This window comes from Vespula pensylvanica, chromosome 19, assembly GCF_014466175.1.
Source record: "Vespula pensylvanica isolate Volc-1 chromosome 19, ASM1446617v1, whole genome shotgun sequence".
In the NCBI taxonomy this organism is placed as follows: Eukaryota; Metazoa; Arthropoda; class Insecta; order Hymenoptera; family Vespidae; genus Vespula; species Vespula pensylvanica.
In genome coordinates this window covers 3,842,897-3,855,715 of record NC_057703.1, presented here as the reverse complement: position 1 = coordinate 3,855,715, position 12,819 = coordinate 3,842,897, and the positions used below count along the sequence as shown (strand labels likewise).

Sequence of the window (12,819 nt, the reverse complement as noted above, 5' to 3'; positions counted from 1 at the left end):
TGTTACATGTTAATATATCAAAAACTTACATTTTTCTACATTCTAATCCCACTACCTTTTTCTAAGTCCCTTCACGGACGATAAACTTTCTAATCATCTTGAAAGTCTACATATTTTCTGAAGACCTTCACGGACTATATTTTCTAAACATGTTTTCTTATCCACGACTCTCTCATGATGCGATGTCTTAATGTTTCAAAAACTTACTTATTTTTCTTATATCACAAAAATTTTCTATACATTTTCACAGACTGTATAGTTTTTAAACATCTTTACAAATTATACATTTTTGAAAGAAATTTCCTTACCCATGTCTTGTTATATTGCGTGTTAACATAATTCATTATTCTAATTTCTTCTAATGCAATAGTCTAGAGAAGTTCATGAGGAATATATAATGCGTTAGAAGTTAAAGGATACGTTTAGAAATTATTAATGCACGACTATTACCTTACGAAAACCAGTAACAACGTCCGTGACAGTAAACTCGACGAACAAAAAAAAAATAAAACGAAAGCAAGAAGAAAGAGAAGAGAAAGGAAGAAAAGAAAAGAAGTTAATCGAAATTATAATTCTAAAAATGTTTGGTAATACGTGGAAACTCGTGAATTTTAAATCTTTGTGGAGACTAATCGATGAACCGTTATGATAGAGATAGAGAAATAGAGAGAGAAATAGAAAGATATATAGACAAAGAAACAGAGATAGAGATAGAGACAGAAAGAGAGAAATACAGAAAAGGATAGAGAAAAAGAGTGAGAAGAAACAGAAAAAATGGCGGACACAGAAGGAGATAGTGACAAGGAAACAAAGAGAGAAAGAGAGAGAGTGAGAGAGAGAGAGAGAGAAAGAGAGAGATAGAGAATGACAAAGTGTGAGGGAGAGGAGAGAGAGAGAGTGAAAGAGAGTTAGGGTAAGAGTGAGTCAGCGAGAGAGAAAGGGGCGAAAGGTTGGGTCACGATCGATCTTATTAAATATTATTCGATGAAAAACTTTATTTTCTAATATTATAGTGGTTCATATACATGCGTTTCACGAGAATTGGACATAGAAAATAGCCTTACCGCTTATTAAACATTCGAAAATCCAATGAATTATTTACAACTAATGAACCCTAAGTTATACCAGCATTTAATATTTCTCGTCGAAACGTCGAAACGTATAGGCAGTGTACCAAAATATTTATAAAAAGAAAGAATGAGAGAAAGAAGTAAGAGAGAGAGAGAGAGAGAGAGAGAGAGAGAGAGAGAGAGAGAGAGAGAGAGAGAGAGAGAGAAAGAGGGGGAATAAAAAAAGAAGAAAAAATCAAAAAGTTGTTGACTCCATTCGTTCGCGATGACGCTTCTTAGGATGTTCAGAAATGCTTAAATATTTTTTCCCTCCTTATTTTCTACTTCTTCTTCTATTTTTCTTACTTTCTTCTTTTACTTTTTTGTGTCCTTTTTTACTTCTTTCTTTTTTTTCTTTTTTTTATCGTTTGCAAGTACAAAAACAGAGTTTACTTGGACGGTGGGAGAGGAAATTTCTTGTCAGTCTTTTACGAGCAATCGAGATAAGCTAATCTACGTTCATAACATGCAAGTAAGATTATTATAGATGTTAATTGTTGAATGATTTTTTGTTTTATAAAAAAAGGACCTTTCTTCTTTCTTTTTATTTTTTATAAATTTTGAATTGTTAAAATGTTATTACGTATTTCTTGACATTGCATGTTATTTGATAATAGGTATATGGACGTTTTATTATTATTAAGATTATAAAAAAGTTAGATATTTTATTGTTCTTAATCCTTTTTTTAATGATATTATATGTTATTTGGTATTGTGTATTGTTTGATAATTGTTGACGTTGAGTATATAGACGATGTATCAATATTAACATTGTAAAAATGTTAGATATTCTATTGTTCTTTTTAATGATATCTATTGTCCGACATTATGTATTGTTTGATAATTATATTTGATAATTGTTGACCATAATTTAGTTATGATAGCCATTTATTATTAATTGTATAAAAAATTTGATTGTTATTTTATTTTATTTTATTTTTACTATGAATTTGATTTTGATTATAATATATTATGATAGACTATCCAATCATAATATAGCAATAATAATCATTCGGTATTTATTGATTGAAAAATTTCATTTTATTTTATTTTTAACTAAAAATTCGATTCTGATTATCATTCATATGATTTTTCTTATACTATTATATCTAAGCATAATATAGTCAGGATAGTCAGTTATTATTTAACTAAAAAGTTCAATTTTTATTTCAACATCAACATATTGATCATCATTATCAGGATTCTTAACATTTTTAGTTATTATTATCATTTTTTCCTTTTTTCTAGGAATTTGATTTTGGCGATGCCATAAAAGCTTTGGATTTGACGGAACATGCGATGAGATTCGTTGGAACATGGCCTCCAAAAAATTTTCAACCAATTTTTCTTTTCTTTCTTATTTATCTCATAGTACATTGTACTTTAGCTATAATCGAAATTGCAGTTAACATAACCAACATGGGATATGTCATATCTTGCTTAATGGAAAACGTATTTAATGTAGTTGCTCTTTTGAAAATAAGCATTTGCAAGATAAAGAGAAAATCATTAGCCAAATTTATAGATGACATAAGATCCGATTTTACATTAACTAATTATTATTACGACGAGGAAAAAATGGCATTTATTAATTATAATAAATTCAGTCGAAAATTTGTCATTGTTCTATTGATCGCTTCCTTCGTAGCATCATCAATGTATTATTTTCTCTCACTTGCTATGAACATAGAAATAGGTATATATATATATATATATATATATATATATATATATATATATATGTATGTATATATATAGGTATATATATACACACATATATATGTATATATATATGTATGTATATTTATATATATATATACACATATATATACATATATATATATAGGTATATATATTTTTGTTTATCTATTTATTTATTTATTTATAAGCTAAAGTATCATATATACACACACAAATAACAGATTATTATTATAGCATAAGAACCTGTGATCTACCTTGAATTAATATTCATATTTTATTAATATTTTCTTTTTTTATACCTACACACACACACACACACACACATATATATATTTTTTCTTTCTTTTCATACTTTACAACTTTTGTTTCTTTTCTTTACATTATTGTTTCTTTTATATCATTTTTTTTGTTATCACATAATTATTTTATATATCTGTATATTACTGTTGGTATCATTATCGTTATTGCTATTATTATTAGTATTATTATTATGGTCATTATTATTACCGTCATTATTATTATCGTCATTGTTATTATTATCATTATCATCATCATTGTCTTTATCATTATCTTTATGATTATCTTCATCATTATCATTATCAGCACCACCATTATCATCATCATCATCATCATTTTTTTTCTTTTATACAATTATTTATTAGCTCATAATTATTTTATATATCTATATATTAGTGTAATTATTATTATTAGTATTATTAATTATATTAATTTATAAAAATAATTATTTTTGATTATGTAACATTTTTCTGTTTTATAAATCTTAATTGTAGTTAGAAATATTTTTTCATTTCTTTATCTCTTTTTTTCTAATTAAGTAACATTTAATTAATAATTATTTTGATATTATATTACAGTTTTGACAAACTCATCATACGGATATCGATTACCATACAAAGTTTGGTTATTAAAGGAACCAACGAACATAGTAACCTACGTTTGCCTTTGTTTTTATCAATTTTTAATTATACCTTCCATTGTATTTGGTTACATTGGTACGGATTGTCTTTTCGTTAGTTTGGTACTTCACGTAAGTGGATTGTTTTCTGCACTTTCCTACAAAGTCAAATATGTATTGAACGATACGTGCGATCGTGAAAAACGTCTAAAACAACTGATTATTAGGCATGTACGTTTGATAAGGTAAGAAATAATTATGATTAATACTATTTGTTTATTTTAATTTATATTAATATGTATGTATATATATAAAATATAAATTATTTAAAATAAATTATATAATTTATTTAAATTAAAAATTTTAATAAACATTTATATCTATTATAATAATGTTATAATATCGTATAAAGTAATTATCAATTATTACTAATTAATTTATAATATGTTTATTTATATACATTGTATTTATTTTACATTATATTTATTTATACATATTTCATTTGTTTATTTTTTAAATAATATTATTCTTTTGCTATGGTCTTGCATTTATTTACAATAATAATTATTTTTTTATTCGTAAACTGTTTTCTTTATTTATTATAAATATTATTATTCATTATTGATTATTACTGTTATTTATTCCTTAGTATTAAATTATTTATTATATATTATAATTAAGTAAATAATTATTATAAATTAATTATAATGAATTATTAAATAATTCGTTATTTAATTATTTATTATATTATATTATTATCATCATTATGCACATTTGTATTGTTATTATTTATTTCGTTATAGTTAATAGTATAGTAATATATACTTTATATAGTAATATTGTTTTATGTATTTTTATTTAATTATTATTATTCTTTGGTTTTCTCAGATTATCGGAATTATTAGAAGAGGATTTCAATCTTGTAATTTTATTACAACTGATAGGAAGTATTTTACAATTTTGTATTGTTGGTTACGATGCACTCGTGGTAAGTTATAATGGATTTAACATATTGTTGACAAATCCGATTTAGAAAAAATTAAGAAGGAAGAGAAATAAGAAAGAAAAAAAAATCGTACGTTCGATGGATACAATTGCAATTTATTTATTTTTTTTAATCTTATCTGATTTAAAAGGATAAAGAAGAAAATAAAACAAAAGGAAAAAATAATAAAAACAGAAATTGTACGTTCGATAGAAACAATTGTAATTTATATTTTTTTCATTTTGATTAAAAGAAGAAATAAAAAGTAAAAAATAAAATATAATTGAATTATAATAATAAGAAAAATTGTACATTCGATAGAAACGATTGTAGTTTATTTGATGCTATTTAATTAAAAAGAAAAATTAAGTTAAATAAAAGGAAAAAGATAATAACAAAAAAAAATTGTACCTTGTTTGATTTAAAGAAAAATTTAAAAAAGAACAAAACATAAAGGGTAAAATAATAACGAAAGAAATTTTACATTTAATTGAAACAATTGTAATTTTAATTTTAATTCTTTTTTTTATGTTGTTCTAATAATTATATCATTTGCAGAGATCAGCTGATGGTAACACGACAATGTTATTGTCCTTTCTTTTCATTGGTTCCGCCGTGGCTTGCGTACTATTGGTTTATTGTTACATAGGAGAATGTCTTATAAAAGAAGTAACTTTTTCATTATTTTTTATTTATTCATTCATTTATTTTTTTTCTTTCATAAAATTTCATCATCAACAATGTCCTCACGATTGACATAATAAATATTTCTTTTCCTTCCATTTCATTTTTAAAAAATTTCGTTCTCAAAAATATAATTGAAGAGATAAATTTTTTTTTTACTTTTTTTTTTTCATAGAATTTCATCATTAAAGCTATTCTTACAATTGACGTAATTAATTCTTTTTTTCATTTTTTTTCTCAGAGCTCCGTCTTAAGCGACGCATTATATCTGTGCGAATGGTACAACATTTCAAAAGAAGAGAAAAAATTAATGCACATTTGCATGTTACGATCGACTAAAGAAATGCGTTTGACTTCGGGGAAATTTTTTGTATTATCACTGACCACTTTCACTGACGTGAGTGCAAATCTTACAAATTATTAATAATTATAATAAAAAAAATAGGAAAATTATGAGAAAAAGGTGCACCATTTTAAAAGGTACAGACAAATATCTGCGACGTTATAGGTTTTATAAAAAAATGTTATAAATAAAAATTATTAAGTTTCAAGAAGTAAATTTAATATTTACATTTAAATTTACAGCAACTGTTTGGTGTAGGCCACCTTTATCGAAATACGGAAGCCATAATAATTTTTTTAAATACAATTCACAATAAAATTGACAAATTATGTATACCGTGTCGATTAAAATGAGGCACTTTGTCTAGTGAAAAATTAAAAAAAGAAAAGAAATTTGCGAAACTCATTTAAAAAAAGAAAAAGCAAGAAGACGTTTCTTTCTGTTTTATAAAAAATATCATTATTAATTTCTGTTCCCTTTTCTTTTCTTTTTTTTTTTATAAATATTAAACGTTTGTTTTATAGGTCCTGAAAACGTCGATGGCTTATTTTTCAGTCCTACGAACATTTGTATGAACGAGAAATAACATGGCAGAATTCACAATTATATATATTTTATACACAAACACACACACACATGTACACATACATACACACGTAATATATATAAAACATATGTCAATAAAATAATACAATAAATATTACACTTTCAACTAAGAAATACCAAACTTCATTTACATTTTATTTACATTATATTTGTTATTAAAATATAGCAAATATTTCGAAAGAACAAAAGAAAAAATATATATTTTAAACCAAGAGAACTGAACCGCAAAATAAAATAAGAGAAACTTGTTCGAATAATTAATTTTATATTCAAATTATAACATTATATATATATACATATAATATATATATATATATATATATATATATATATATATGTGTGGGTATATATTTATATATATATACACCTATATATATACACATACACACATATATACATACATGTTTATTAATTTCTTTCTTTTTTTTTAATGCAATTTATTGGATTAAATTTTCTAATTTTTAATCCAAGTACATATTCTTAAAAAATTTTTCATAATATATAGAATAATCATTATATTAATAATATATAAGTCATACTTACATAAGTATAATTATATACATATTATATAATAATAAATTAATAATAAACCTATATATGATATTAACATAATTAATTAAAAAGATATATATCTGGATTTATCAAATTAATCAAAATAATAATATACTCTAAACCAATAATTTTCATTATACATTTGTTACAGAGAATTTAATATAATTAACATAAAACTTGTACGCCTAAATAAAAAAAAGAAGACAGGAAATAGTAAATTTTAAGATCGTTTAAATTGTTCACGAAACTTATCGTAGCATAAATCGGTAACCAACATAATTCAAAAAAAAAGAAAATTTAAGACTAGTCTAAAACGGTCACAAAAAACCAGAGGATAGACCGGTCAGCGATTATTAAGAAAAAATTTCAGAATTGTCGAATTCTGCGCGAAATTTTCTATAAAACCAGCAATAAAGATTATTGAAAAAAAAAATTCATAATCGTATAAAATAATCCCAAAACTTACTGTAACACAAACAGGCGATCTGCATATTTAAAAAAGAAAAATTTTTAGATGCTTCTGAACTGTTCACACAACAAAACGTAACCTAAACTGGAATAGTCATTATAAAAAAAAAATCAGAATCGTCTAATCAATCGCAAAACTTCTTGCAGCACAAAACAACTATGTCTACTCTTAGAAAGAATAAAAAAAAAAAAACATTATAGAAAAGGTAAAATTGTTCTCACAATTGTAGCATAAACGGGCAAACTCTATTAATAAAAAAGAAAAAAATTTCAGTAACCTCTGTACGATCGCAAAACTTTCAGAAGCACAAATTAGCTACGTCTGTTATTAAAAAGGAGGAAAAGGAACACTTTAGAAACGTATAAACTGTTCGCATAATTTACTATGTTATCAACAGGCGAACTCAATTATTTTAGAAAAAAATTTTCAGAATTGTTTAAAATGTACAACAAAACATATCATAACTTAAACGGATAAGCACCATTATTAAAAAAAAATTTAAGAATCGTCTAAAATATTCACAAAAATAATCATACAATAGACCAATCAGTATAATTATTTAAAAAAAAAAATATCCAAATTGTCTAATTTTCCATTAAATTTTTGACGAGATTGGTAATAACCATTATTGAAAATAAAAATATTCATAATCGTCTAAAATGATTGCAAAACTTAATGTAACCTAAACCTGTGATCTCCATTATTAGAAACGAAAAATATCAGAAACTTCTAAACGATTCGTACGCAAACTATAACATAAACCGGCAACAGACATTTCAAAAAAAATAAATAAATAAAAATATCAAAATCGTCTAATCGATCGCAAAACTTTCTGCACCAGAAATCAGCTATCTCCATTATTATGAAAAAAATAGAGAAAATTTTATAATCTTCTAGACCGATCTTCAAACTTTCCTTAGTGAATTGCATTATTAAAAATGAACAAAAGTTAAAAGTTGTCTAGACTGAACGAAGAATTTCCTTAGCTTCAACTATATTGCACACATTGTACCAATACTCGCATTTTCTTTACAATATATTTGCTATTTCGAACGATTATTAAGTTCTTACATTAAAAACACCTTTCTTCGTTCTATGAACATTACAGGAAGAACGTTACACCTATTAAAAAAAAGAGAAGAGAAAACATAAAATATATCTTCCCATTAATTCGTTCAAATGTATGAAATACGAAGAAAAAAATTGACAGAGTTACATCCCTGGAACAAAAAGAAGAAAGAACAGAGAAAATACAGAGCGAAGTTAGACATACAAAAGTAGGTAATATAATTAAAGTTCAAAAAAACACAAAAAAAAGAAAAGAAGAACGAAACGAAAGTATGAAGAATTAAAGATGCACTGAAGAATCAAGAAGAAATTTCGGAAAGTATCGAAAATAAAAAAAAATCCGCAAATCTAAGCTGTTATTCACCTCTCACGAACCCCTCAAATTCTATTTTGTTTCTGTTTTTACCCCCCACCCTCCTACTAATGTCACGCTACATGATCTCTCACTTTCGAATTTATTATCAAATTTGAATTCGATTGATACATTGTTGTTTTGTGCATTCAATAACAAAAGTTAATTAACGAATGAATAAAAAAAAAATACAATTAATTCGAAAAAAAGGATTGATTAAATTTATTCACGGCATTCACATCATGGATATATCCGAAGAAACGAGTGACCACGCATTCGTTATTCTCAAAATAAATTCTTTCTTGTTATTATTTACCTTACTCTTAGTTAAATTGTTTCTTGTTAATATTGTTTATTTATTTATATATAATGGAGTATGTTAAAAGTTACCAGGTAATTTTTTGAGAAAAAAGAAACGAAACGAAAAAAAATAAAAATCGGTCACCACGACGTTCCGTGATTTTTGTGATTAATTTTTTCTTTTTCTTTTGTTTTTATTGACCTTGAAATTATACAAAAAAAAAGAAACAATAAGGAATGCATAAGCTTATAGTTTTAAAAATTTGAGTGGAAAATATTCGTGTGAAGTGTTCCGAATCTAATTAATCAATTTTTAAAATCAACCAGTATGCATTTATGTGTCTGTTAAATATGTGCATGCGTGTTTGTATGTATATCATAGAGCTATAAAGAGAAAAAAATTCTGAAATATTTATGATCTTCTATTGTAGATATAACTGTTAAATAAATAAATCATATAGCGTATTCATATAAAGAAAGTTTTTCCGATCGGTTTTTAGAAGTTACATTGTTTTTTCTTTTATGTGTCGTCCTTGCTTATCATGATGAATATGTATTCTTCAATTTCTTTTTTTTCTGCAATTCTTTTTTTTTTTCTTAATCTATTTTTCTTTTTTTCGATCCAGTAAAATAACAGAAAAATAAGTATTTGCATGCGTGCGCGCGTGTGTGTATGTGTATCGTTTTTTAAAGTAAATTATAAGAGATGACGTTTTTTTTTTTAAGTAAATTATAGAAAATTATATAACTTTTCTTGTTAAGTGAATCCTAACAAATGATGTATTTTTTTCCTACACCCGTATTCTGAAAAATATATTAGAAATTTCTTTTGTTTTTTTTTTGTTATAATAAAGAAAAATAAATTAATAAATTAAGAAAATTTTTTATCAAATGAACTATATTAAATGAAGTTTTTTTATCTTCCATCCTTCTTTCATTTACTTTGAAATATATATTTAAAACTTTCTATTTCTTCTTTTTGTGATAATTTTTGTTAAAGTTATATCAAAGATGAATTATGATTTTTATTAATAATATCTCTCATCTATACATGTAATCTTTTTTACAATATTTTTTATAGGATAGTATTAAATATTTTTATTCTTTTCATTAATTCTCATATAATACCAGAAATAATGTAAAAAATTTTTATATTATTATATCAAATAACAAAAATTTGATTTCATCTTTTTCCTTTAAAAGTTCAATTAATTAATAGATACGATAAAGGCAGAAGAAACATTTATAAAAAAAGAGAAAAAACAATTAACTTATTTCATCGTATTGCATAAATTTCAATTTTTAAACGTTTTTAATAGAATTAACAAAGAATTAAAACAGTAAATATATGCAACATGATTCTACAAACAATGTCAAATAAATTTGTACTAAAAAAAACTAAAAAAAAATTAAACTAAAAAAAGATAAAAGAAAAATTTATAATAAAAATATAATTAATTAATAAATATATATATGAAGACAATGTAAAATATAATGGACGACATACACACAATTAAAAATAAATGAATATAAATGTCCAACACGTTCCTACAAAATTAAGAAAAAAATATTAGGAAAAAAAAAGAAAAAAAACAAATAATAAAAAAAAGGAAAAAGAAATACGAAGTAAAATATTCAATAACTTTGATAGAAACAGATTTAAATAAAAAAAAAATTAAAAAACTATTTGTTTATTTTATTGCATAAATTTCAATAATTAATTTAGATGTAAATCTTATTAATTATTTATTTTAAATATTATCTTAATAATTTATTTAAATATTTTATTTAATCTGAATTATTAATTAATTTAGAATGAAATTTCTTTTAATAATATAAAAATAATAAAATAAAACTTACAAAAATTAAGAAAAAAAATGAACCAATAGAATGTAAATAAAATCCACCGCATTTTTACGAAATTAAAAAATAAATCATAATGAAAAATAAAAGTAAATCAGAAAATATGCAACAAAAATTCATGATCAATAAATCTCAAGAAAGTTGAACGAGTTAATTAACTGTTTGATTAAAAAAAAAAATAAACGAGAAACAAAAAAATAAAAAGAAATAAAAGAGAAATAAACGGTGTGAAAGAAACGAAAAAGAATAAAAGAAATAAAAAATCATCGTTTTATCCGCTTGACTTTCGTGGTACCAAGAAGATGATAGATTTGAACAAATGTACGTTCAATTGTGCGGGAATTTGAGAAAGGTTTACGACCTGATTTTACTTTTTTCCGTTTACTTTACTGTATATTATATAATGGATAACATTTCGGTTACCGATAACATATTGGACTTAGAGTACATTATTAATTCCATGAAAATATCGATTGTATAGAAAAAAATATATTTAATTTTAGAACACAATTGAAAATATCTATATGTTGAATAAAAAATAATTCATTGGCCAAATTTTTAAACGACATTAAAGTCGATTTGATTCCAGCAAAATACAAAACTAATAAGGAAAAGATCGCCTTTTTAAAATTTGAAATATATTTTTTTGTTCATTTTTCTTGTTGTTGGATAATATCAAACACTCTTATTTCATAAAGAATATTTCTTATAATACACACACATACACAGATACATAGATATAATATAAATAATATTGTAAAATGTTATGATATTATTATATCGAAGAAAATCAAAAACTGATTTCTCTTCTTGTCAGTTAATAATAAAAAAAGAAATTGTTTTTATAGTTATCGTTTAGTAAAGAAAAAGAAAAAATTTCTAATAAAATAAAATCTTTGTCTTATAATCGTTTTGTTACTTACAGTCGTAGCAAATTCATCTTACGAGTACAGATAGCCATACAAAAGTTCTCCGCTGATCTACCTCTGTTTTTGTTTGTAGTAATATTTATTAATAGTAATTATCATCTTCAGTTATGTTGAAACAGATTATCTATGTATCAGTTTGATACCTCATATCAGCGGATTTTTTTCTGCACTTTTCTGCAAAATAAAACACGTTTTGGACAATCCAAAGAATTATAAATGTTGAATAAAGAAATTAATTTTGAGACACATACGTCTAATACGGTAATAATAATAATAATAATAATAATAATAATAATAATAATAATAATAATAAAAATAACTAAATAATAATAATATTGGTAATAATAATGATAACGATGATGCTAATGATATTAATAATAACAATAACAATGTATAAAAAAAAATAATAAAATGCATTAAATAAAACTATCAAACAATATATATATATATATATATATATATATATATATATATATATATATATGTATATATATACATTTATATGTGAATATATATATGAATATATATATGTAGAACATTTCAGATTAGCTGAATTTTTATGTGTACAACATACTAATCTTATAACACTATTGGGAAGTACCATTCATCTTTGTCTTATCGATTACGACAATCTTATTGTAAGTATACCATATAAATTTTTATATTCTTTTGTCGGATTTTTCTAAAAGATTTTCTAAAAGATGTTTTTTAGGAAAAAATTAATTAAATTATGATTATTTTTAGAATATGTCAATACAACAGAAAGCAAAGTTAATCGCTTTTGACATAACCAGAGATTGTGTTCTAAATACGCCATTGCCTTATTGCTACATTGGAAGGTGTCTTATTAATGAAGTATGTAAACTATTTTGTTTGCAAGCAATCAGGTCATTTCATGTTGTAGATACAATGATATCCTTTTACATATTTTCAAATAAAGAA

The 12,819-nt window shown here is 23.4% G+C and overlaps 1 protein-coding gene across 1 annotated transcript in view; it reads left to right on the top strand.

The window, feature by feature from the left end:
• Positions 1-6,387, top strand: part of LOC122635853 (odorant receptor 4-like) — a 6,678-nt gene extending 291 nt beyond the window's left edge. Inside the window, exons 2-6 of the mRNA XM_043826515.1 lie at positions 2,358-2,598; positions 3,686-3,971; positions 4,615-4,714; positions 5,637-5,792; positions 6,263-6,387. Of these exons, the coding sequence (XP_043682450.1) occupies positions 2,358-2,598; positions 3,686-3,971; positions 4,615-4,714; positions 5,637-5,792; positions 6,263-6,313 (834 nt within the window). The 3' untranslated portion in view covers positions 6,314-6,387. The remainder of the gene's footprint in view (positions 1-2,357; positions 2,599-3,685; positions 3,972-4,614; positions 4,715-5,636; positions 5,793-6,262) is intronic.
• Positions 6,388-12,819: the final 6,432 nt, after the last annotated feature.